Raw genomic sequence first — 26,797 nt, 5'->3', positions numbered from 1 at the left:
TCGCGGAGGGATCTGTGCAATGCGTCCAGCGCCCAAGCAAACACGAGAATTAAGAGTTAATACGGTCGGTCTCCCCGCTCCCTCTCACAGACAGACACATCAACCGAGCAGACCCAAAAGAGCAAACGTGTGCAGTTCTCTCTCACTATGGGTGCGCGGGGACATTCGTGAATAATTACAGGAGTTTGACACCTTTGTAGAAGAGGAATTGAAATCGTTTTTCGATCGTTCGTGGGATTTTCGCGCGGAGTCCCACTCCTAAATACATTTCTGAAGGGAATCCGCTGTCCTCGGTGAAGGACGGAGAGTGCCGGTGTTTTCCAGCACAGTTACGCATCGCAAGGACTGAGGATCGTTTTGAGAAGGCGACAAAAAAAATGTTACTTTCCAAGTTTGGATCTTTTTCTCATATTTGCAACACGACCAACATCGACCACTTGCCGGTGAAAATTCAACTTCAAGCAGGTAAGGTTAGACGTCCTTAAATTTCATAACAACGATATACACTTTCACTTCGCATTTAATTGCGCCTTTATTTACTCCTATTTTCCACACACGACGTATCCAGCCGCTTAATCTGCACGCGCTTTTCCGTGACCTGCGTATGGAGCCATTTTGTTGCCAACCGTGCATTGTGCACCTCGGTTTAAATCGCGTTTTTATGCCAACACACTAACTCATACTGCTTTTTCTCCTTCGTTTTACAGCCAAGACCGAAAGGGAGCCGTTTGACAAGGTGTATCATGTGGGCTCGGTGCTGGGAAGCGGCGGCTTCGGGACAGTGTACGCCGGTTCTCGGATCTCAGACGCGTTGCCGGTAAACGCTGGCTTTGTTTTGGTGGCAGCACATGGCCGCGTTTGGCGCCACAGTCACGCATTCATACGCGCGTTTTTCTCTTTTTGTCTCTAGGTTGCGATAAAACACGTCGCAAAGGAGAGAGTGACCGAATGGGGTACGATTGTAAGTAAACAATCCTTTATTTATGTCTTATTTTGTTCTTATCTTCGTTTCTAAAATGCTTGTTTATATTCCAGAACGGCTCGCTGGTTCCCCTCGAGATCGTTTTGTTGAAGAAGGTGGGGAGTACGTTTCAGGGGGTCATTAAACTCCTCGACTGGTATGAGCGAGCCGACGGCTGGCTGATTGTAATGGAGCGGCCGGAGATGGTGAAGGATTTATTCGACTTCATCACGGAGAAAGGCGCGCTGGACGAGGACACCGCCAGGCGCTTCTTCAGACAGGTGCTGGAGGCGGTGAGGCACTGCTACAGCTGCGGGGTGGTTCACCGGGATATCAAAGACGAGAACCTCCTGGTGGATCTACGCTCGGGAGACCTGAAGCTCATTGACTTCGGCTCCGGGGCCATCCTCAAGGACACCGTCTACACAGACTTTGATGGTGCGTCTTTGACTCACACCCCTCCTGCTCTGTCTGCATTGGCGCACCTGCAGCTTCTAGTTAAACGAGCTGAAGTATTACTACAGAAAGTGTCAGATCCTGACTTGGGGGGGATAATTACACTCAGTAATTAGCACTAGAGTTAAAGAAAATTAAGTGCCTGAATTCAGTGTCTCACCTCTAGTTTGGTCTTATCTGGTCTGGCTTGGTTTCAAGTGGTTTTAGGCATTTGTTTTTGGGAAATCAGCTGGAAACTGTGTTTGCAAGGCTAAAAGACCACCTGTTAAGACTATCCTGGACCAGCAAAGGCATATCATATATATTACACATTTTAATTAAATGAAAAATTTAATGCTTTTTTTTTCACCTTGTTTACAACTATTTTCATGTAAGTTAATCCATCGAATCTAAAAGAGATAAGTTAGTGGATCAGCTGTTACTGCGTAGCATCTGTTTGTTGTGAAACCTGAGTTGCGGCACCACGTGATCCCATCACGGATCCCTGTTTTTGTTTGGTATCCAGGCGACTCACAGCCTTTGGGGGCCTGTCACAAACCCTAGTGAAGGGGCTTTTGTTAGGGGAAGTGAGTGAGTCATGCTGGAAGCATGTGGAGTTGCCATAGCTTGTGACTGTTTGTACCTGAAAGTCTCCCTTTTAGATCACCCTCCTGTTCCAGCTTGCTTGTATTTTTGGATCGAGCTGTTCTCTAGCTCGCTGCGAGGCTGGAGGAGGGAGGACAGTTTGTGCGAACGCCAGACCGCTGGCGCCCCCCTCGCTAGAATCAGCTGACTGGAGCGGCTCTTTATACAGTGCTGCAGTGTAATCAAAATCGGCACTTTTTATGCCAAAACAAGGCGATTATGAAATGAGTGTTGTGTTATGCCAGAAATAAAAATCACAGAGTAGGTTTCAGGGCCTAAAAAAAAAAAGTGCAATCTTCATGCTCTTGGCTCGCAAATAGGTGTTTTATAAGCCTCAAAGGTTAATTCTCACTGGATTGAAAACCAAATGTTTTATTTTGTAGGCACGAGAGTGTACAGTCCTCCCGAGTGGATACGTTACCACAGGTACCACGGACGCTCGGCAACCGTTTGGTCCCTTGGTGTCCTACTGTACGACATGGTGTGCGGCGACATCCCGTTTGAGCATGATGAGGAGATTCTGAGAGGACGGCTCTTTTTCAGGAGAAGAGTCTCTCCAGGTATGAGATAAGCCAAACCAGATGCCATTTGACCCCTAATTGACTCCTAATGATTTGGCTCACCATGCCATATCATAAAAGGAAGGGGAAAATGCCATTAAATTATACATTTGAGTATTTTTGTGAACATTTATTTTTGCCTTTGAAAATTAAAAAAATGTAAATTGGTTCATGTAAACAGTCCTGACTTCAATTTTTATCCCTTTTTTGGACATAAGGTTTAACTTTTTCTTTCTGTTTATCAGTGTGTCAGCAGCTCATCAAATGGTGCCTCTGCTTGAGACCTTCTGACCGGCCCACTTTGGAGCAGATCTTCGAGCATCAGTGGATGCGCATGGAGGAAAGCCCGAAAGCAGAAAGCGGTGACATCACACTTCACGCCATCAGCACAGAATCGGGCAAAGAAGGCCTTTGACGGATGCGGGGACGGCGAGTGAATGGACTCGGAGACCTTTTTGCTCTTGTTCCCAGTCTGTTGGTTATCAGGACTTCGGTTTATGTTGCATAAATGTATTTTCTTGGTTGTTTTTCATGCTAAGGGTGAGTTGTTAACCCGTAGGGATTGCGTGAGCAGCGATGCTAGTGATCCTTTAATCTTACTGGTTGCTCTTATAGAGCTTGGACATTATTTTCCTTTTAGACTATCTTTTTAGTTTTCTGTGCCTTTTTTGGAAAGCTGCTTTTATGGGATTCAAGTCACGACAGACACCAGGTGGATATCATGGATTTTAGGGGAACTCCCCTGGATTCATGGGAACCTTCAAAGACTGTATCTAGTTATGTGGTGGGTCTCCCTTGCCCTCTAGTGGTCGAATACTTGAAGTACACACTTACTACTCTCTTAACAGTATCTCTGCTGCTCTGCCATTCATATTCACTATTTCAATGGTTTTCCCTTCTGTTGTTGTTGTTTTCTGAATGTCTTCCACTACTTCATCTCTGTTGACATCACTTTTTAGACTTTGCTTAGCGAAGACTTGAGTGATGTGCATAATCAATGCAATATCCATGGACTCACTTATCTTTCCTTATTTCTTTTTTTGAGGCGATTTTTTTTTTTTTTTTTTTTTTTTTTTAAATACAAGTATTTGCATTGTATTTATGTACATTTTCTTCCATGTATCTTATTTATTCATGCAATACAAACATTCCACATTCAGTGGCTATTTATTTATTTATTCATTCATTTTATACCATTTGCAAAAATTAAATTAGAATTGTTAAATGTAATGAGTTCTTGGGCTCATCTTTAGTTTAACCTAAAGGATCATAGACACGCTAAAGTTATCTAATATTGATACAAATATACAATTGAGATGTTTAGTGATGCCATCTGTGTAGTGTAAAATTTAGAATCAGTTTTTTCTCCATGTGAAGTGGAAGGTAAAATGTGTTTTAGTCCTTCCACTGTGACAGTGTGGATTTTTTTTTTTTTTTGAACTGGTCAAACATTTATTTTTTTATATTGGACACAATAAATTCCTTTTCATATGTAAATTGTGGTGTCTGTTTGCATTTAAATGTCATCCTTATGAGTTCATGTGCTATTATACACAACATTTGAGGATGCTGCCCCCTACAGGTAGTGGAACTCTGGACTGATTGGTAGAAACATGACCGATAGCTTAGAACATTAAGTACAAAATTAAGTCCAAATATTCTTAACTTTCCATTATTCACCTTAGTCCATTCCCAAAATCAGATTTTGAACACGAGGAAGTAGCTACAGATCTGACTCACCCCTTACATGAATTGCCCAAATATCCTGCTGAGAAGTTAACATTACTCACATTAGTCAACGTGGTATGCAAATGTGATGACACACTGGCGTTAAAGCATTATTGTCTGAGAGCTGTAAGACTTGATGATTCATTATGTAATGCATGATTCAGATGTAGAATCACCTGCGATTATTCAGTTCTACCTGTCAAATATACCCGTTACAAAATACTTTTGACATGTAATGGCTCTTATATTACAGTAATGTGGAACTAAAATAACAAAATAATTTTCCACAAAGCAATTATCTCTTCTATGGAAAGATCAAGAATCAGGTTATTTCTTCATTCTTCACCATATGAGCTGCTGGACTGATAAGAAGACTGGACTTGTGTCAATGGAACAGTTTACTCAAGATAAACTAATTTACCACAGCCTGGTGTTTACATTAACATATGAGTCCATAATCATAATAATAAACTTGATAATGAGATGACAGCTGATAGTTCAATAAATCAAGCGCTTTACACTAGTTGCGTAACGAATTCCAGGTCAAAATTTCCAACAATTTTTTGATCAGTGACGTTCCCGTGATTTGTAACGCACAGCCATGGAACGTTCCCGGAACTTTGGGTTATGAACAAACTTTCTTGCAGTAACGTTAATTGAACATTCACTCAAAATGATCAGGCCTTTATTTATATTATAGCACAAAACCATGATTTATACATTGTTTATAGAACATTTTTCTGAAAGATTTTAGTTGGATGTTGGTGTAGCAATATTTTTAAATGTTACTTATTAGTTTCAGATGGTTGAAAGAATGTTCAAAAGTGGCATTCGCATATGTTTCTTAAAATATAAATTATAATGATTCCTTGTCTGTTCACGTTACCAAGATTTGTTTTTTATTTGCATTTTATTTTTCCATTTAATTGATTTCAGAACTTAATTTCGTAACTCGTAAGCTGGGTAAAACATTTCAAATAAATAAATACTGAAATACAGACAGAAATATTTATTCCTATTTTATTTAATCACTGATTGTAGAAGAGACTGTAGATGGTTCGCACTCTGAAAGACTAGACAAAGTCTGTAACAAAAAGAATCAATCATTTATTTAGAGCAAGAGCAGACGTTTCAGCCATCCAGCTATTCTCAATGCTCATAATGAATCAACCACAGCCACATGCAGTCAATTAATACTGATAGATAATCAGGAAACAAGTAACAGGTGCAAAGGGAAGGGCTTCAGCCCAGACCCAGAGAACAAGTAAAAACACAGTTCTTTTAATAGGAAAGTTAACAATATTTATCTCTAAAAAAGAATAAAGGCATTTAAAGAAAACATGAATAGTTGATCTCTTCATTCATCCCTTTCGGGAAAAGGCTGTTGAGTTCAAAAATCCAAAAAGATTCTCTCTGTAGCAGTTTTTTTTATCTAAATCATCACCACCTCTTCTTTTAGGCAAAACTCTTTCAATGCCCAGAAATTTCTGGTCAGAAATGGCATGCTTAGCTAGTTGAAAATGTTGGGAAACAGGCGAAGTTGCATCACATCTCCTGATTGCACTCAAGTGTTCCAAAATTCTCGTTCGTAAAGCCCTGATAGTTTTGCCTACATACAATAATGGGCAAGGGCAGATCAAAATGTACACTACGAGAGTATATTTACATGTAATCAATTGCTTGATTTTATATATCTTACGTGTGTGCGGATGTGTGAAAGATTGGAGTTTAAGGTAATGTATACAGGAAGTGCAGCTTTTGCATGGAAAATTACCCTGGGCATTAGAAAGAGTACCAGAAGGAGGCGTGGCAGTATCAGCATGGACCAGCCTATCTCTAAGGTTTGAGCTTCTAGAAAAGACACAAAGAGGTAAATTTTGAAGAAGTCCATTCAGTTGATAGTCACTTTTAATTATATGCCAATGAGAATTAACAAGGTTTCTAATTTCTCTGCTCAAAGGACTATGGGTCAGTTTTAAAATGCAGCGGTTCTCATTTTGTTTGGAGACCAAATTAGACGAATGTGTACCAGAGGCACGTACTTTGTTTAGTGCTGTATCAAGGCAATTGTTGGGATAACCTCTAGAATTAAAATCTCTATATAGAAGTCTTGCTTTTGCCTCTTGCTTTTAGCAGATACGATGCAATCTGGTGAACTGACTGAAAGGCAGACCACGTTTCAGGGATGTTGGATGAGCACTTGTGGCATGAAGTAAGCTATTTTTCTCTGTGTCTTTCCTACATAAAGAAGAAACAATATGTCCATCAATAACAGAAATACAGGTGTCTAAAAAGGTCACACTAGTAGCACTCGCTGTATAGGTGTACTTAATAGAATATCTTAAGCAATTCATGTATAAGACAAACAGTTCAAATTCAGATAATGAACCATGAAAAAAAAAAAAAATTCACAAAACAGTCGTCAATATATCTCTTGAACAATATTATCTTCTCCAAAAAAGGATTGTTATTGAACACATACTGTTCTTCCAAAAAACCAAGATAAAGATTGGCATAGTCAGGGGCCATAGTGGCACCCATACCTGTGCCACTAATCTGAAGGTAATATTGATGTTCAAACAAGAAATAGTTTTTAGTGAGCACTAAATCAGACATATCTACAATGAATTTAGTAGGTAAACCATCATCATTAGTCAAACCATCAGTATGAGGAATGTTTGTATATAAAGAGGTTACATCCATAGTCGCAAGCAAAACATCCTGACCTAGATGACTAATTTGAGACAGACATTTAAGAAAGTCAGATGTGTCTTTGAGATAGCTAGGGAGCAAAGTAACCAAAGGTCTGAGAATGAGGTTCAGTAAGACTATTATTACCTGCAACAATTGGACGACCTGGTGGATTAGATAGATTTTTATGAACCTTAGGCAAAATATAGAAGGCTGGTCTAGTTGGGGTACGATTGAAAAAATTGAAATTCTCGTTCAGAGATAAGAGAAGAGGAGTGAGCTTGCTGTAGGAATAGTTCTATTTCCTTTTGTAATCTACTGGTAGGATCAGTGGGCAAAGCTCTATAATAAGACAGGTCGTGTAATTGTCTTAGAACCTCCTGATCGTGCAGGGTTTTAGGCATAATAACTAGACCACCTCCCTTATCAGCTGGCTTTACCACAATATTTTTCTCTTTGCAAAGTTTGTCAAGAGCCTGTCTTTCAGAAAGTGTCAAATTATTCATGCCATTGTGAGGATGAGGATTGCTAAAAAGCTGCTCAACATCACGTTCAACAAGTCTACAGAAAAAATCCAATGAGGGGTTAAAGATGGGAGGGCAAAAAGTACTTGTAGGTTTAAATTTACCTCGCTCCTGTTTGTTGTAAATCTGAGAAGAGGTAGTTGTAGTGTCCTTGTAATAGGTTTTCAGTCTCAGATTGCGAAAAAATTTAAACAGTTCTATTTTGGTGACAAAGGAATCAGCAGGTTTACTAGGGACAAAACTCAAACCCTTATTTAAAAGGCTTACTTCATCTGGGTGTAGGGTGTTGCCTGTAAGGTTGAAGATTAAGTTGTCTTTTTCTGGCTCTGCTTCCTCACCATTGATGTGGATTTGCTGTCTGGTCTTACTGCCTCGTCGACCTCGGCGCATCTTCTTAGGCGTGGACGTGTGGCACTTTGGAGGCTATCGCTGGACTGTCCTCCTAAAAAACAAAATCACTCTCAACACTAGACGCTGAGGTCAGTGAGGCACCATCTTCAAAACGAACTTTACGAAGTGGCCTGGTAGTTTTGGTCTGATTAAGCCAAGTGTAGACTTGGTTATCCCTGTAATCGATTGTGTCTCTACTAATTTTTTTTTATCTTGATTTGTTGTAGATCTTGTTTGAATTTTGCCAAAGACTTCTCAAGAAGCTCGGTATGTTGTTTGAACACAGTCTCATCATGGGAATCAATGATGGAGTTTTGAATCTCATCGATGTCTTGTTTGGTCTTAAGTAACTCTTTTTGTGTGAACTCTATAACCAGGAGAGTAAGGTCTAGAGACGCCTTGTTCATGATCTCACACCATCTATTGCAAAAGGCTGGGTCTTCACGACCAATAGTTGGAGCCTTCTGGATATGAAGGCCTCTAGGTATGCGGCTAGCTCTCCAGTATTCACTCAATGTGGAACCATGAAGGTCATGAAGGTTTCATAGAGAATTCAATGTCCTCTGGTTGTAGAGCATTAGTTTCATCTCTTGGGAACAAAATGCCTTCAAGACTGAAGGTAAAAGTGGTAGCTTTGCAGTCAGTCAGTTGGTTGATCTCTTTGAAGGATGACATCTTCACCAAAAAAAGCAAAGGTGGAGCAGCAAATAATAGAAAGGAATATTGTTGCGCTCAGATGAAAGCTGGTTGTAAGTCCAGGTGCGTGAAAACCAGTAAAATGTAGAAGAGACTGTAGACGGTTCGCACTCTGAAAGACTAGACAAAGTCTTTAACAAAAAGAATCAATCATTTATTTAGAGCAAGAGCAGACGTTTCCGCCATCCAGCTATTCTCAATGCTCATAATGAATCAACCACAGACATGCAGTCAATTAATACCCAATAGATAATCAGGAAACAAGTAACAGGTGCAGGTTTAAGTTATGAAATTGATTTCATAACTTAATTTCGTAACTCGTAAGCTGGGTAAAACATTTCAAATAAATAAATACTGAAATACAGACAGAAACATTTATTCCTATTTTATTTAATCACTGATTCATTGAAATTTATTAGATGGATGTCAAAATACTTTTGGCCATATAGTAGCGTATAATTGAGGGCTGAGCATAAGAAAAAAAGAGAGAAAATATGAATAATATTAAAATATATATTTATTAACAAATATATTTAAAATTCCATTACTTTCACAGGCATGGAAAACCCTTTTTTTTTTTTTTTTTCGCAAAACAATTATAAGGCAGCAGTTGTTGCCCCAAATATATATTTCAAGCATGTTTGTTTGTAACATGTACACTCAAAACTGATTGAGTGAATTCACATTTTAAACAGTTTATTGTACAGGTAGCTAATCTCTGCTCTAAACTAATGTGCTGCTACACTGCACGCACACAACACACGCTTGCACATACGGTACAGATCAGGCACACAGAAACAATCAGGAATGCAGAAAATTGTCAACACTGCAATGTGATTTAACTTCTTAAAAATTTAAAAGTTACAGCATATTCTTCATATTCGCTGCACAGACAAGTGAGTTAAGAAGTAATCCAAGATTAAACTATTGTTCTAGTATTGTGTATTTATTTAGATTTAATATAAGTGCCAAACAGAATTTTGTGATATTTCAAAACACTGAAATATATGGGATGGAGTGATTATGGAATGGTTGGAGTGCGGAGGAGAAATTGTTGCTGCTCCACATACACTGGTTCCTGGAACTGCTAAACACCCCATTTACTGCTGTGATAGTGTGGATGTTTTCAAATAACTTCAATTAACAAAATAATAATAATAATATTATATATATCTTTAGTTTTAGAAAATAACACTTTTGAAAATATATTGTATTTCCTTTTTTTCTCTCACATAATTGACGTGATGATTTTGGTCGGTAAATAACACATTTATACATGCAAATGGAAGAAATGTAAACCCTCCTTTACTATATTTCATGATTTTGTGAGAATGATTCCAAGTTAACTTTTAAGTACTTAATAGAAAATGAAGTAGAAAGATTGTAAACATGCTTCTCATTTTCAAAATATTTACTATTTTAGTGCTGTCCTGATTTATACATTTGTTAGTCCATTATATTTCAGATCTCGCTATTTTTTTCAGTGTGCCAGCTTTCTTGAGCAGCAATCAGTATTTCCAAAGGATCGTGTGACACTGAAAGCTTTAGTATGAGAGGAAAACACATTTTAATATATCCCAAAATAAAGTTTTTTCAAATTGTATATTTACTGTTTTCTGTAATTTATATGTATATATATACACACAGTACAGACCAAAAGTTTGGACACACCTTCTCATTCAAAGAGTTTTCTTTATTTTCATGACTATGAAAATTGTAGAGTCACACTGAAGGCATCAAGGGCTATTTGACCAAGAAGGAGAGTGATGGGGTGCTGCGCCAGATGACCTGTTATAATCAGTTGTTCAGTATCTGAGCGCGAGGGCTACATAAACGGATGTCGCGTTCTCTGCCGGGATTTGACAAGTTGACAAACGGATATGGCAAGTGCGCTTTGATGCATCCAGCGTACGTTAGAGACGGCGTTAGGATATGGCAGACCATTTTATTTTGCAAGTGTCAGCTCACAAATCTTTGGTGTAAACTCGCCTTAACCAAACGCCCCTCTTTCCAAAATATTGCTTCCAGCGCCCCCCGATGCTCTCCGAATGTCCCCGTTGAGAAACACTAACCTAGAGGTTCCGCGTGGCGCTCTTTCGGTACAGACCCTTTAATGTCAGATTATACAGGTTTTTTGTATTTCCTATCTAATCTGCGGTCTAGGGTGAAACAAAAAAAAATACATTACTGAACATCTTAGATAACACAATACGCAGCATCCATTACGCATTTTGTCTAAAAACAAGCGACCACTTCCTTATTTTGCCGCGGAACATCACGCACTGCGTGATGACGCAGTGCGTAAGGCGATGGAGAGCTGCAGCCGCATTGTTGTGGGGGGAAGAGAGGCGAGCTAGCCTGCTAGCATAGTGCCTATACGGCCGTCCCAGTAGCGAGCAAAAACAGGCACGTTAGTATGGTCGAGTTGCTGATATCTTAAGTGTGTGACCCCGGCTTTTAAATGCTTGCATTTGGATCCGGCAGACCGTTACGGATACCTCATATTACCCTTGGAATACAACGGAGAAGCGGCTGGTGGACGGTAGCGCCTGTAGCGCGGCTCGTGCACGGATTAAACCTACTGCTGTTCAGTAGGCCACAGCACTGCTGCTTTTAGCTCGGCCGCTCTGCCCTTAAAGCTTCTTTGAACGTCGACGGCGAAGGTGAGAACGAACCGCAGTGTCTCTTGGGGTTAACTTATATATTTGCAGCTTTAAAGGGCGTTTGCATTCGTTTCACAGCGCGTGTTTTGTTTTGTTTGACGCCATGTTTGCAGAAACGTCGCTTGGTCTTCCCAAACAGCATTAGCTCACTAGCAGAGCCGCCAGCAGGCCTTCGCATCCAGTGTGTGTCCTTGCTGCTCACTTTGCGTGTGTTTTCTCTTCTCCAGTCCAGTGTGTTTGGCCTGGTCCTGCCCTGCCCCCTCAAACAAAAGCCTGGATGTGAACCATGGCTGTTATCTGTTAAACGCCAATTGCTTAGTTAAAAAAAAAAAAAATGGGTTAGTGTGTCAGATTGTTGAGCTTAAAAGGTCGGTTAGGGGTTTAAATAAAAATAATAATACAAAACAACTCAAATTGCCAAGCACGTTCTATATTGTTGTTATTTATTTATTTTTTAAAATCTTAGTCAAGTAATTATGTCAGATGGCTAAACTGCACATATTGTCAAAAATACAAACGCATGCGCTTTTTTCTGTTTCCATGCCAACTTGGGTTTAGGTTGCTATGGATACCAGATAGGATGTGTGCTTGCAGTGCCTGCTCACACCAAGCACTAAGAACTAGAAAGTTTTAAAAATCGTTCTTTATGAAATCCACCACGCAAATGTAATGATAAAAGGAATGATGTTGTTGGAATCACTTGCAGAAGGTTTTACTCAGCTGATGGACGGTTAAAAACATCGACCGCCAATGAGAATCCAAACCACTTTCAGAGTATTTAAAGTGGCAGGAAAGACCCTCCCCCTTAGTTACGGTTGCAATGTTCGACAAGCTATGCTGCTCAAAATAGTAAACAACATCATCTCACAAAGTGTAATATACACCATGATCTATCTGGGCATTTGTCTGACACCCATTTCAGGTCTTGGAGTCTCTACTAATGAGCTGATGATCTGAATCAGATCTTAATGTTTGATTAAGGAGACATGGAGAACCTGCAGTGTTGGGAGGTGTATCGAAAGATGATGATCATGTATTTAGACTTTGAGAGTGAAGAGTTGTTGTCATGGTACAGAGCCCTTCCCTTCGATATCACGGTACCTCCCAGGATCCTCACCCTTTCCGCCATGTTGGCAGGATTCCGACGGCAAAACATGATTGTTTACAGAAAAAATTGTCGCAGTCTGGATTCCTGCAATTAAATATAACCAAAACCGGTTATATTTATTATCGATAATATTTTTGTACATTTTTTATATCAATAATAAAATGAATAATAAATAAAACTCACCCACTCTGTTTTGTAATATTCTTTAATGTAAGTAGTCCGATATGAAAAGGTGTAGGGGTGTACGATATTTATCGGGCGATGATTAATGTGCATCTCGTCAGTAAAGCCGGTTCTCTAATCAGCTGTAGATTCCATCAGGTGCATGATTTCACATAGAGCAGCTGTTACTACACAGAGCCGTTGTTAACTGACAAGCTGCGCAACTCCACATTCATTATCAGCTTGGATATGTGCAGCTTGTCAGTATATCTTGTGCACCCCTAAAAGGTTGCATTTATTTCTATTAAAGGAACGTCTACTTGGAGATGGCAAGTCAGTGTCGGCATTTGGCAACATCATCTTTGCACCCATCACTGACTCAGAAAGCACAAGTTGATTCATAAATTATTCAAATGTCGTCTTTTCCCCCCCGACACATTCATAATCACTTTGCCGAGGCTTTGATTGCTTTGTGCGCGGGCTATGCTAGGGCTAGACTATATGCACTGCCTATATTTTAAAGGATGGTTAATATATTATTATATTAATCAATGTAATGTAACGTGCGACTAGTTTACTAGAAAAATCTTTATTCACAGGAAACCTCCATTTTTAAAGTAACATGCTATATTGACATCGTGAAAATGTGACGGCTGCAAATCATGTCGGTATTGCATGAGTAAGGTGTCAACTGTTTGCGTTTTTTTTTCATTATCATCTTAATTATCAAATACAATGGGCTACAACATGTATATAATTGTTTCCAGGAAAAAAATCGGTGGGGGTGCTGAAGCACCTGCTAGTGCCGCCCATGCCAATTAATGTAGGCCTATTACTTTCTTTTTATTAGAGCTATTACTCTTACTAGGTTACTTTTAATATTAAGTTAGTATTACAATTAATTTGCCCCACAATTTCATAGCTCATCATCGCATAACTGACACACTGTGATGATAATGATCTAAGCTTACTCCGCACTGAAAATCTTTTTAAAGAGGTATTTTAAAATGGGTATATTATAGGCAAAAATTCATATCTCTGTATTTTTTTGCTGATTTGCGATTATATGGTATATATTCTCTGTATTTTCATTTTTGTATTTAAAAATCTGTATTTAATAAATATAAATTTCACTTATCGCGCAATGTTGTCCAACAAAACAAAACATATTAAAGGTCGTGAAAACAAATGAAGTGAAATAACCACGCAAGTCGTTATCTTATGTGCAAAAAAGGGTTATAATCACTTATCATTCTAACATTGTAACATTGCAATCTAACGAAAATAAGGCTTTTAAAGTTCAAATCACTAAACTAAACATGAACAAAAGCACAGGAGTTGTGTTAGGCTATTTTAATTACCCGATTACAGTCACTTTACTGTCAGTGCTCTCAAAAAAATAGACTTACTTGTAGGTTTAAAATTCTACATGTCACTTTTATTATCAATCTACAAATATTTGAGCAAAATGTTTATTTTGACAGTATTTTTAGTATGCGTGCTTCGGCTGTACCCCCTCACAAAGTGCATTTCAGAACAGCGCTTGAATGAAATGTTTAACAGTTCTAATGCAATTGCAAATAATGTACTTCTGTGACAGCGAATTAGTGCAGTGTCCTGTAAGAATAAATCTATCACTGAGTTAACACTGATGTGGATGTAAGTTGTGTTGTACATTATCTTGAGACGGAGATGCCAGAACTGCAGCTGACAGAATGCACTGTAGCATCTTACTACGATATTTCCTTAAAAGCAGATCGTGGAGACATCACGATAAATCACAAAACATCATCACATCACACACCCCTATTTCAAAACGCAAATATTTACAAAGTTGTACTGGCAAGGCTTTGAAGCAAGCTGAAATAACGTACTTTTGTGATTGTGAGTAAGCCTCCTGAGTGTAACTCGAATCAACATTTGATATGAATACTGGAGACATAATACAGTGCATTGCTTGAGGTAGATGTTGTGTTTTATTAGTAAATGGTCCATTATATTACTAGTGTTGCCTCCTCTGTTCACTATTACTCTACTGCATATATTGCATCTGACACTGGTGTCACTTAGTTTTGTGACGTGAGCCCACACATTCAAAAGTCTCACACTTCAATCCAAAAATAAAAAATAAAGCTGTGGGGGATACAAATTGTGGCTTTGAAACAGTTGAAAGTTGACTGTGCATTTCTTTTACTTCAGTTCCTTTGTGGCATTCAAAATGAGGAAGAAGGTTCGACATAATCGTCTTGCCACCCCGCAGAGGCCTCCTTCGCCCATCAAACCCTCCCGTAACCGTGAGACCTTGACGTACGCCGTGGCTCAACGTATCGTCGAGCTGGACATCGACGGCCGCGTGCACAGGCTCAGCATTTACGACAAACTGGATGTCATCGACAGCGACGACCCTTTAGCTCAGGAGATCAGCGAGTGCACCAGCAACAAGGAGAACACGGAGAAGCCACAGCAGGTCCTTGTGCGCTCAGTGCGGCTCAAAAACAACCAGCAGAAGAAGAGCGCCACGTTGAAGACTGTGCAGGGTTCGCCAGCTCAGGGTAGGCTACCGGAGCCAAAGATTCGAACGGTTGAGTACAACCTCCCGGCAGTGCCACGGAGGCCGTCAGCGTACTACACCTATGTGGAGAAGACGCTGGATGAGCTCGATGAAGAGGTGGAATACGACATGGACGAGGAAGACTATGCATGGCTTGAGCTGATCAATGAGAAGAGGAAGACCGACGGCTATAGCCAGGTCTCTCAGAACGTCTTCGAGTTTCTCATGGACCGCTTCGAGAAGGAGTCTTTCTTGGAGAGCCAGGGCCAAGGAGACCCCCAGTCGCTTATTGACGAGGACGCTGTGTGCTGCATCTGCATGGATGGCGAGTGCCAGAACAGTAACGCGATTTTGTTCTGCGACATGTGCAATCTCGCCGTGCATCAGGAGTGCTACGGCGTCCCCCACATCCCGGAGGGCCGCTGGCTTTGCCGCCACTGCTTAAATTCTCCCTCGCAGCTCGCCGAATGCATATTCTGTCCGAATAAAGGTGGAGCACTTAAGAGAACAGATGACGATCGCTGGGGACATGTGGTCTGCGCCATTTGGGTCCCCGAAGTCGGTTTTACCAATACGGTTTTCATTGAACCCATCGACGGTGTGGCGAACATTCCTCCAGCTCGCTGGAAACTCACCTGTTACCTGTGCAAGAAGAAGGGAGTGGGTGCTTGCATTCAGTGCAGCAAAGCCCACTGTTACACAGCTTTCCATGTGAGCTGTGCTCAGAAAGCCGGCCTCTACATGAAGGTGGAGCCCATCAAAGAGGTCAATGAATCTGGAGCTACTACCTTCTCTGTGAAGAAAACGGCGTACTGTTGCTCTCATACACCTAACGGTTGTGTGAGGAGACCCCTCACTATATACGAGGACTCCAAACCCAAGAACGGTTTATGTCATAAGGCTGCTCACAGGGATAGAGCAAGAGGATGCCAGAAGAAGAAGAACAAAAAGCCCGAATCGGAGCCAGTTGCAGTGGTTCCGACGGTTTCTGGGCCTAGTATTACACCTAAAAGGTAGTATAAATGTTTTTCTGCAAATATGTTTTTAATCCTTATTGTATTGAATGGTTTTGACACTCTGTGATTCCCTCTGTTCTTACAGTTTCAACACAATCCTCAATCAAGTTTCTCTCCAGAAGAAGAGGATGTTTGTGGAACGGGTTCTAAGTTACTGGATGCTCAAGAGGCAGTCAAGGAATGGTGTCCCACTGATAAGGCGCCTGCAGACTGCCATACAGACGCAAAAAGAACCAGAACAGGTAATGTAATCACTAAATGCAATGCAACAGGGCTGTCAGTCTCATATGCATATGACAGCCCAAGTCATATGCATATGTATTTACTTTTACAGTGGGTACGGAGAGTGTTCAGACCCCCTTAAATTTTTTAATTTTGTTATATTGCAGCCATTTGCTAAAATCATTTAGGTTCATTTTTTTCCTCATTAAAGTACACTTAGCGCCCCATATTGACACAGAATTGTTGACATTTTTGCACATTTATTAAAAAAGAAAAACTGAAATATCACATGGTCCTAAGTATTCAGACCCTTTGCTCACTATTTAGTAGAAGTGCCCTTTTGATCTAATACAGCCACGAGTCTTTTTGGGAAAGATGCAACAAGTTTTTCACACCTGGATTTGGGGATCCTCTGCCATTCCTCCTTGCAGATCCTCTCCAGTTCTGTAAGGTTGGATGGTAAACGGTGGACAGCCATTTTCAGGTCTCTCCAGAGATGTTCAATTAGGTTTAAGTCAGGGTTCTGGCTGGGCCATTCAAGAACAGTCACAGAGTTGTTGTGAAGCCACTCCTTCGTTATTATTTGTTATATCCTGAGCACTCTGGAGAAGGTTTTCGTCAGGGATATCCCTGTACTTGGCTGCATTCATCTTTCCCTCGATTGCAACCAGTCGTCCTGCAGCTGAAGAACACCCCCTCAGAATGATGCTGCCACCACCATGCTTCACTGTTGGGACTGTATTGGACAGGTGATGAGCAGTGTCTGGTTTTCTCCACACATACCGCTTAGAATTAAGGCCAAAAAGTTCTATCTTGGTCCCATTAGACCAGAAAATCCCTCGGGTGTTTTTTAACTAACTCCATGGGGGCTTTCATGTGTCTTGCACTGAGGAGAGGCTTCCGTCAGGCCACTCTGCCATAAAGCCCCAACTGGTGGAGGGCTGCAGTGATGGTTGACTTTCTACGACTTTCTCCCACTTCCTGACTGCATCTCTGGAGCACAGCCACAGTGATCTTTGGGTTCTTCTTTACCTCTCTCACCAAGGCTCTTCTCCCCTGATAGCTCAGTTTGGCCGGACGGTCAGATCTAGGAAGGGTTCTGGTCATCCCAAACGTCTCCTATTTAAGGATTATGGAGGCCACAGTGCTCTTAGGAACATTAAGTGCAGCAGAAATGTTTTTGTAACCATGGCCAGATCTGTGCCTTGTCTCTGAGCTCCTCAGGCAGTTCCTTTGACCTCATGATTCTCATTTGCTCTGACATGCACTGTGAGCTGCAAGTCTTATATAGACAGGTGTGTGGCTTTCCTAATCAAGTCCAATCAGTATAATCAAACACAGCTGGACTCAGATGAAGGTGTGGAACCATCTCAAGGATGATCAGAAGAAATGGACAGCACCTGAGTTAAAATATATGAGTGTCACAGCAAAGGGTCTGAATACTTAGGACCATGTGATTATTTCAGTTTTTTATTTTTTAATAAATCATGCAAAAATGTCAACAATTCTTTTGTTTTTCTGTCAATATGTGTGTACACTAAAAAAAAAAAAAAAAGAATTTAAATGATTTTAGCAAATTGCTGCAATATAACGGTGAACAATTTAACGGGGTCTGAATACTTTCCGTACCCACTGTATGCATTTAGCAGATGCTTTTTTCCAAAGCGACTTACGGTGCATTCAGTCTACACATTTTTACCGGTAGCCTATGTGTGTTCCCTGGGAATTGAACCCACAACCTTTTGCGCTGCTAACGCAATGAGCCACAGGAATTTTGAGTGAGGATTTGTTTTTGAATGACAGGCGCCGCGCGTTGAGGACCATCAAGCTCTGACAGAGCAGTTAAAGGACTGGCATCGTTTACGGCATGACCTGGAGCGCGCTCGCTTGCTGCTGGAGCTCATCCGCAAGAGGGAGAAGCTAAAGAGAGAGGAGGTACGGTGGTCATCGTGATATGATGTGGCATCAGGTGGAAGAGAAAGACCTGACTTTTTGTGTATAACTTATCAACTTGGTATCATAGTACTGGTACTTTTGTCGTATGTAGCTACATGAAAAGTATGTTTTGCTAAAGTTAATGTAATCCTTCCCCTCATGCAGATGAAATTGCAGCAGTCGGTTTTGGAGATGCAGCTCACTCCGTTCCCTGTCCTGCTGCGAGCAGTGATGGATCAGCTGCAGGAAAAAGACCAGGCTAAAATCTTTGCCCAGCCTGTCAGCATCACAGAGGTACGTCCGTCTCATTTCTGTGTGCTGTTAGTCATGCTGACCTGATCAAAATTTATTTATTTTTTACAAAAAGGGTTTTTCAGATTGGGGAAAAAATTATTAAAAAATAAATACTTATCATACAACTAATTTGACATCATTAAGGTTTTATTTTGCTCTCTAGTTTTTAGAAATTGTTTCATAAAAAAACTAATCTCCTTTATTTTTCTTCTTTTCGTGGTTGTACTATGAAAAGGATTGTCTGGAAAAATTGCTTTGGAAAACTTTTTTTTTTCACACAATGTTATTAAAACTTGTTAGGTTATTAAAATATTGTATTATATGGAAGTTTTGGTATTATATGAAAATGTTGAATTAGAAAATTTACATGCAAGTTAATTTTTTTCTTTTTAAATATATTTTCAATTTATAATGTATATGTAATAAACTCATATTTTAGTGATTTATTTTAGCCTTAGTGCAATAGTAATATAAAAGCCAATTATTTGATTTTGAAACCTTGTTTGTTTTTTTAAATATATAAATAGGTTGCTGTACATAAATATGATACTTTATATTTTTGGAAAGGTGTTACCCATAACATTGTCATCATTTGTCTTTGGCATCAGTGTTTAAAAATCACACTTTTTAACTCTTATGTTTAGGTTCCAGATTATCTAGACCACATCAAGCAGCCTATGGACTTCTCCACGATGAGAAAGCGCATCGACACCCATGGGTATAAGAACCTGGATGAGTTTGAGGATGACTTCAACCTCATTATCAACAACTGCATGAAGTACAATGCCAAGGACACCTTTTTCTACCGCAATGCTGTGCGTCTGCGAGATCACGGTGGAGCGATCCTCAGGAAGACCAGACGGGACGCCGAACGGATAGGCTTTGACTTCGCCAGTGGAATGCACCTCACTGAGCCTCCTAAGATAGAGCCACCTCCAGCATTGACCTGGGATGATGGTAAGGACAAATCAGTTACATTTCTCCTCTCTTTTAGGTTTTAGACTACTTTAAATTGGAAATCACAACTTTAGGTTTGTTGGTGAACATTATGGATTTTATTCTGCGTTTGTTCCAGTTGACCGACTGTTAAACCCAGCCAATCGCGAGCACATGTCTAGGGAGGAACAATTGAATAAGCTGTTAGAGATGCTGGATTTAACCACTGCCATGAAGTCATGCCCTTCCCGGAGCAAACGGCTCAAGCTGCTCAAAAAGACCATTAGTGATGTGCGAATGGAAATGGGTCACAAAACGGAGCCCCCTTCATTGGAGCAGAATAATCCTGAGGAAAAAGCGCCTCTTATTCTACCACATGCCACTGAGGAAGAAGGTGCAGTTCTTTTAAATCACATTCACATAGCAGCTGAAACCACTTAATTTTACACATAATTTTAGCAATATTAACTATGGGGTCCACAATTTCTGAGACCTCTTATTATTAGTGTCACTATTACATGTAATGTTTTGTTTAAAATAAATTATTAAAATACATCCATTTACATTTTTTTTTAAATAAGTATTTAATTTCCTCAGTATAAATTATGGAATTTATATTAACAGCATAATAACTTTGAACATTCTTTAAAATAATTAGTAAAGATTTTTTTTAAATAATATTTTCATGCATAAACAATAATAAACATAAAAAAAAAAAGTTATACTCATTTTCAGTATAAAGACATATTATAATTCTCTTCATTAATAGCTGGTCAAAGCTGTTTAAAAAATGGGTTTGTGTTAAATATCTGATCTATCATTACAGGTGACAAGTCATTACCTCCAAAACTTGAGCCTTCAGACTCTGTGCCACTCCTGAAAAACTCAGACAGTCCCTGTGAACCTCCGACACTGAAACCCATAGAGCCCAACCCTGAAAAGTGCCCGAAAAAGGTCAAATTTGACGGGGAGACATTCTCTACCTCACTTCTAAATGGTCTCTCCTCTGACGTTATGCCCTCTGAAAATAACGTCATGGTCGCTACCTCCACTCTTACCGAACCAGCGAATATGGTCAACCGGCGGACGGCTGTGCTGTTTCGAAAGTCAAAGAGTCCGCAGAAGCCGTCAAACATGAGTCAGTCCTCAATTGATTGCCCTCAGCTGGGCACTAAGACGTTCCTGTCCGTGGTCATCCCTCGCCTCGAAACCCTGCTCCAGCGCAGGAAGAGGACGCGCAGTGCTAGCGGAGACAGTCAGGACGAGGATGAGTGTCCGATTAAACGCTTGGATACTGGTAAACAGCTTTCTCTTTTGATTCCAAGAAACAGTTTCCTTTCCTCCCTAGGCATATTATAGACATTGTTTTGTACTTACAGGCCTGTCTAATGGCTTTTCTGAGCCAAAGAAAGGGCTAAATGTGAATCGGCCGTCAGAGCCTCGGCGCCGCTGTGCTTCAGAGTCCAGCATTTCCTCCAGCGGAAGCGGGAGCGTACAGGAAAACACAAGGTGAGAACAAGTACATTAAATGAAATCCATTTAGTATACAGTATATTTCAGGCTTGTAGTTATGGTGAATTAAATTCCTGTCTTACAGTGATGTCAGTCACACAAAGAGCGGGAAAGGGAAGCTGGCGATGACGAGACGAAACACGACGGACGATAAAAAAGAACTGGTCAATTGTGTGGAACCAGGGAACATTTCCAAAGCCAACAAGCTGGCAGCAGGTGAGTGTCCAGCTTTATGCAGCCGTGAGCGGGTATGTTGGATTTTACACCCGCCCCATCCTTCAGTTCAGAGAAATGGGTCAGACCCGTTCTGGCAGCTGCATTGGTGTCCCGTCAGCTCTGTGGAAGCTCACTGTCCTTCCTTCTGCTTGCTTTGCCACTAACCTGCTCTTCATGGCTTTGTCTAACACAAAGACCGCTGCGTACTGCCGTAGTGTCTGCATGTGTGAAACCCTCCTGTTTTAATAATCATCACGGCTTATCCTGTCTTTCTGGATAGTTGCTGCTTATGTTTGCTCTTTAACATTGCACTTAAAGAGACAGTTCATCTGAAAAAAACAATTGTCATCATTTATTCAGCCTCATGTCATTCCAAATTATTATTTTTTTTACCCTAATAAGGGTAAATCAATAATTTGTGCCTTTCTTGCCCATTCAAAGAAGCTGTATAGTGATAAGAACTCACAATAACTATTATAATCCGATTAGCATCCAAACTATTGCACAGTAACTTCTTATTTCAAATTTGCTGTCTGCCACTTTAAATGGTTAAATTATTTATCAGACTGCATGATTAATTCACAATAACATATATATATATATATATATATATATATATATATATATATATATATATATATAATATAAAAAAATTTTTTGCAATAGCTATATTTCTTATTTAATCTACTTAATCAGATTTAGCCAATATTGCCATTTTTTATTTTATAGCAGAGGAGATTTTTTTAGTGAGCAGAGACTTAAATGTTGGAAAGTTTTTTAACAAGATTTATTGTATAAATTCAGAGGAAACTCATATGGGCTACTTTTATGCCATTTTTGGAGCTTGACACTCCCTGTTGTTGCATAGAAAAATGTATGAAGAATCAGTGTAGCCTTCGCGTTTAAGAAAAGCACATGGTTACTTTTGAACTATATGAGGGTGAGTAAATGATAGAATTAGATTTTTTTTGATGAACTAACCCTTTAAAAGTAAATTCATCCATAACAGTATTTTCTCAACGATTTCCTCGATCGCTTAACATTAATATGCTGAGTGAAATCTTTTGGCCTGCCACGCTTTTTCCCAGAAATACAAAGCTTACATCTGCATTCTGACTCGCAAGCATGTCAGAGTCTGAGTGGGCTCAATAGTCACATGACATGTTTGACCTTTCCAGACCAAACCAAAACCATTTCCAGCACATATCTTAATTTTGTTTTAGTAGAAATAAATAAGTGTATTCTTTGGAAGTTGCCATTAGAGGCGTAATAGTGTCTGGTGAATGGCTCGGCATGCTTCCGTTAAAGAAATGACCCACTGCTGCCGATTTCTGATTGGCTAAATACTGCCGTGGCTCTTGAGGTGTTCTGCACCATTTTTTACGGTGAACCCCTCATAACTTTCCATTATTCCTACTTTCATAGAGATTGACAGCAGCAATATTTGGATGCCTGCTAACACTACATCACTAAATCTGGAGCCCCTTAAACTAGTTTGGGCCAAACTTAGTGGATATCCTTCCTATCCTGCCTTGGTGAGTGTGCATGTGTGCATGCAGTCAGAGACTGGTTCTCCTTCACTTCCTCTTCATTATTTCATGCATCAGCCTCCACAGTGGCCAACAGTCAACCATAACATTATTGCCAGATGATAGAACCAGGATGTGTATGTGCATACATCTGTTTTATGTGTGTGCGTGAGCGAGCGTGAACAGAAGTGTGCATGCGTTCCTGTGTTTTGTGGCAACCATTCCCATTTCTAACAGTTTATACATTAGCAGTCGCAGGCACACTCTTGAGTTACCAGGTTACAGGCCTTTCGAGATGTGCGTTGGAAGGTTAGTATTGTTTTGATGGCCTCTCTGCCCACATGTAGATCATAGATCCACAGATGTCTCGGGCGGGTTGCCATCTCAACGACGAGTACATTCCCACCCCTCCACGGGACGTGCTCAGGGTCGGAGAGCTGATGCAGTTCAGGTCCAAGGAGAAACTCTTCCTCGTCCGCTTCTTCGACAGCAAACGCAACTGGTGAGAAGTCTTGCATTCAGAGAAACAATCAAATATTTCCACAATTACAGCAAAATATAATATATGTATTCACATATATTCAGTTTTGTTGAGTGTGGTCACAGAATGAGTAAACATGTTGATCGTCGCAATAGTGACTGGTGGGATAAGTGAACTTAGGTATACAATATAAATCCAGCTGCATTTGTTAGTGAAAATAACACTAAAATGTGAATAAATTACAAAAATGTCAAAATATAGCACTAAATTAAAAGTTCAAATGTTACATTTAGCACGTTTATTCAAAGCATAAGAAACATGACTGTGGAAAAAATACAAAATATTTAAAATAATGTTTATTAACCAATTATAATGAAATTGCTTAACTATAAAAAAAAAATAATTAAAATAAAATAAAAAACCTGTGTCATGTAGGCTATGCATGGGATGGGGAACAAAAACCCACCATAAAGTCTCGAGAGGTGTTTTTAAAAAGTTGAATTTACATTAATTTTACATGGCTTTCTAAACATGCAGCTTTCTTGTGCGAGACGCGAGACCAACGCATGTCCCTCTAGAAAATGTGCGAAAAGAGTTGTGTGAACGGCTTGGTTTCAGTTTTGATGTAAACAACATCTCCACATTGATGTTCTCTCTTTTTTTCTAGTGGCTTCAACTGAATAGGCTAACATAAACCTTATAATGCAATGACACTTACATCGTCATTGCATCTCGTGCGCCACTGATAAAGGTCAAGTGTACTTCGGCCGTCCACATTATGTCATTTTCGTCGTCCCAAAATTGTGCGGACGCGGCTGTGTACGAGACTGAAAGGAACATGGAATGTGAAGTATATCCGGGGCTTTTAAGGCAGCCTCCTTAATGCACACCTAAAATTCGAATGCAACATTTTTGCATTCGAATGTGGATTTTTATTTTAAATTCGACGAATTTTCGTAATTATATTAAAAAAAATTAACAGCTTTAGTACATTGACAGTGTAATTAAAAAAATATTTAATAATACATACAAATATTGTATATTGAGTTAACAATCTTTAGACATTTGCACTGGAAAACAAGACTAAAATCACTCTTTTGCTGTGTTATCAAATTATATTCAAATCCATTTTTATATTCTAGTGTGTGAGAGCAGAGCCTTGAGCTTTCTTTTTTTTTTTTTAGCTCTTTCTTTACATTTAAAATAATGGAGATTATTAGGAATTACTTTTTGCTTAGGAGTTTGACTTTTTTTATGCCATTTTAAAATAACTTTGTGCTTCATCAGGCAATGGCTTCCTAAATCCAAGATGGTACCGTTCGGAATCGACAAGACCTTAGACCGAAGAAAAATGTTGGAAGGCAGATCGTCAGGCATCCGTAAAGCTGTGCAAAGCGCCTTCAACCGTGCCATGAACCACTTGAGCCTTGTCCAGGACTTAGGCGCTGGAGATTAACGGAGATCTATGTTGGAGGGTTTCATCGAGCCCCACGTTTACCCAACGCTACGCTCCCGTATCAGACTGGCCCTTCCTCCCAATTCTGTTAGGAGCCGGCGAGCTTCTCAACGGACGAATGTGAGAGCGCCCTCACTCTCCTCTAATGTGCTGCAAGACTGCTGTGAACTCACACACTGCCATCTACTTTCCTTTACACTTCCATCACCATCCACGATACGCCTCGTGTTTAACTCTGGCTGTATATAACATCATCCTAAATTATCCAACACTAATTTATTATTTCTTTGGTTTGTACCGCACAAGACCTCCTGGAAGATTTCTACTCCAAGGTAATTTCTCAACTGCACTGAGGTGCGAACCCATCTGGTGCTACATCACGTGCGAAGCCTTGATCTTTCCAAGCGAGAGACTTTTGGAAAGGGCTGTCGCACCTACTGTATCAAACGTTTGTTTTTCTTCTGTTTTTTTAACGGTTAAGTTATTGTAATGTCAATGCAAGCTTCTCCTCCTTGGCATTAACATGTTATCTACTTTTTTATATAAAAAATATTCTTATGGGACACAAGTAAGTGATGTTTGTAAATATTTATATAAAGCTAAGAAATTATGTACATGTAATATGGGTTAAAAAAAAATTGGAGAAGAGGAAACAACAGTAGCGATGAAAGCCAGAAGTGCATCACTCATGCAAAACCAAATATTTTGCTGCCCAGTTTTTCTTCTTTATTTTGGAATGTTTATCTCTTTTTTTCATATTGGTTTGTGTGAATGTTTCAGGCAGATAATATGAAAAAAAAAATCCCCCAAATTGTTGCTTTTTTATTTTACTGTGCTTTCAGGAAGCGAATTGTAGGTCTGAATAAAGATGTGCCTGTACAAATGTGTTGTATTAGGACAAAGAAAAGTATGCAAAACTTTATATTCAGAGTAGGCATATTTTGGTGGAAGCTGTGTTTGCCTATTTTTGCTTTGTGTGTGGGTGTTTTAATCATAGCCGTCTGTTGTGATTGTTTAACTGTCTCTCTCTCTCCAGTATGGATTCTGGGTAGCATTCTGGGTTAAAACACTTTTTGTATGAATGTCTTGTATTGACCGGTACTCTTGTTTCTTTTCTCTGGGAGGATCACATTATAGCCAATGATAGTGAGTGCTGGCCAGATCCAGTATTTTTTAAGTACACTGAAAATAAACACAAAAAAAAATTACAATTGGTTGTGTTTGTCTTTTTAAAGGTCATTTTTTTTTTATATGTTCTCTTTTAAACTTTAATGTTCTTTTACAAATGGTCTGCTTTTAACTTCAGTGGATTGGACTAAAAATATTTTTTTTTTTAAATGGTTATGTTTTAAACTGCAGTGTTGTTATTTTGTTGATGTTTAATTAGTTTAGATTTTTTTTATCATAACAAATGTACAGTATTTTGAAATATTCATTGTTTTTTATTTGCTATTTGTTATTTTATTACTTAAAAGTGAATTTAGCACATGAAAATGTAATTTTGAATGAAAGTGTAAGATGGAATTTTAATTGTAATTAACATTATACCTTGTGGGCAGCACAGTGACCGATAACAAAAACAAAAAGTATTCTAGTAGCTTTGGAAAGTTATGGTTGAACCCCTGATGTCACATGACTACTTTACCGATGTCCTTGCTAAGTTTCTGTGCCTTGACCATGGAAGTGTCCTTGCTATCTATGAAGGGTCAGAAAGCTCTCAGATTTCATCAATAAGATCTTAATTTTTGTTTAGAAGATGAACGAAAGTCTCAAGGGTTTGGAATAACATGAGGGTGAAAAATTTATGACAGAATTTTCTTTTTTTGCGTAAACTATCCCTTTACATGACACGTAAATGTGTGTGGTATCCATTCTAGTTTTTCCTCTGATGCAAACAAATACCAATCAGGAAATATTTTAAACCTTAAACAGTCAATGTGCACCACAGGATACACTCTTTAGTCTCTTGCAGGAGTCACGTGGAAGAATTCTTCATCCAATACTGTAATCATTATCATAGTTGAGGTTGTTTGGAGTATGGGATCGCATGACTTGGTTCCAGTTTTCTGTTTTTGTTTTCTCAGTT

At 39.5% G+C, this 26,797-nt stretch overlaps 2 protein-coding genes across 3 annotated transcripts; both read left to right on the top strand.

Moving 5' to 3' along the window:
• The first annotated feature begins 43 nt into the window (after positions 1–43).
• Positions 44–4,098, top strand: LOC128014760 (serine/threonine-protein kinase pim-3). Its single transcript, XM_052598473.1, has 6 exons — positions 44–465; positions 708–817; positions 911–961; positions 1,036–1,399; positions 2,425–2,601; positions 2,847–4,098. The coding sequence occupies exons 1-6, from the start codon at positions 378–380 to the stop codon at positions 3,014–3,016; spliced, it is 960 nt and encodes a 319-aa protein (XP_052454433.1). The 5' UTR covers positions 44–377; the 3' UTR covers positions 3,017–4,098.
• A 6,275-nt stretch (positions 4,099–10,373) lies between these two features.
• LOC128014149 (bromodomain-containing protein 1) lies at positions 10,374–25,922 on the top strand. Of its 2 annotated transcripts, XM_052597481.1 has the most exons (13): positions 10,926–11,293; positions 14,763–16,127; positions 16,216–16,372; positions 18,156–18,287; positions 18,453–18,581; positions 19,226–19,538; positions 19,657–19,911; positions 20,344–20,814; positions 20,897–21,026; positions 21,115–21,245; positions 22,671–22,780; positions 23,122–23,276; positions 24,543–25,922. In XM_052597481.1, the coding sequence occupies exons 2-13, from the start codon at positions 14,782–14,784 to the stop codon at positions 24,709–24,711; spliced, it is 3,498 nt and encodes a 1,165-aa protein (XP_052453441.1). In that variant the 5' UTR covers positions 10,926–11,293; positions 14,763–14,781; the 3' UTR covers positions 24,712–25,922. The 2 variants fall into 2 exon arrangements, with proteins under 2 accessions (XP_052453442.1, XP_052453441.1); XM_052597482.1 differs by lacking the exon at positions 22,671–22,780 and having other exon boundaries at positions 10,374–11,293.
• Positions 25,923–26,797: the final 875 nt, after the last annotated feature.

Source organism: Carassius gibelio, chromosome B25 (assembly GCF_023724105.1).
Source record: "Carassius gibelio isolate Cgi1373 ecotype wild population from Czech Republic chromosome B25, carGib1.2-hapl.c, whole genome shotgun sequence".
Lineage (NCBI taxonomy): Eukaryota > Metazoa > Chordata > Actinopteri > Cypriniformes > Cyprinidae > Carassius > Carassius gibelio.
The sequence above is the reverse complement of the archived record's forward strand: the minus strand, read 5'-3'. Positions and strand labels throughout refer to the sequence as shown.

Coding starts and splice junctions, on each gene's coding strand:
- LOC128014149 (XM_052597481.1), top strand. CDS start 14,782: ATGAGGAAGAAGGTTCGACATAATCGTCTTGCCACCCCGCAGAGGCCT. Junction 18,288..18,452: donor AGAAGCTAAAGAGAGAGGAG/GTACGGTGGTCA, acceptor CCCCTCATGCAG/ATGAAATTGCAGCAGTCGGT. Junction 19,912..20,343: donor ACATGCCACTGAGGAAGAAG/GTGCAGTTCTTT, acceptor CTATCATTACAG/GTGACAAGTCATTACCTCCA.
- LOC128014760 (XM_052598473.1), top strand. CDS start 378: ATGTTACTTTCCAAGTTTGGATCTTTTTCTCATATTTGCAACACGACC. Junction 962..1,035: donor TGACCGAATGGGGTACGATT/GTAAGTAAACAA, acceptor TTTATATTCCAG/AACGGCTCGCTGGTTCCCCT. Junction 2,602..2,846: donor CAGGAGAAGAGTCTCTCCAG/GTATGAGATAAG, acceptor TCTGTTTATCAG/TGTGTCAGCAGCTCATCAAA.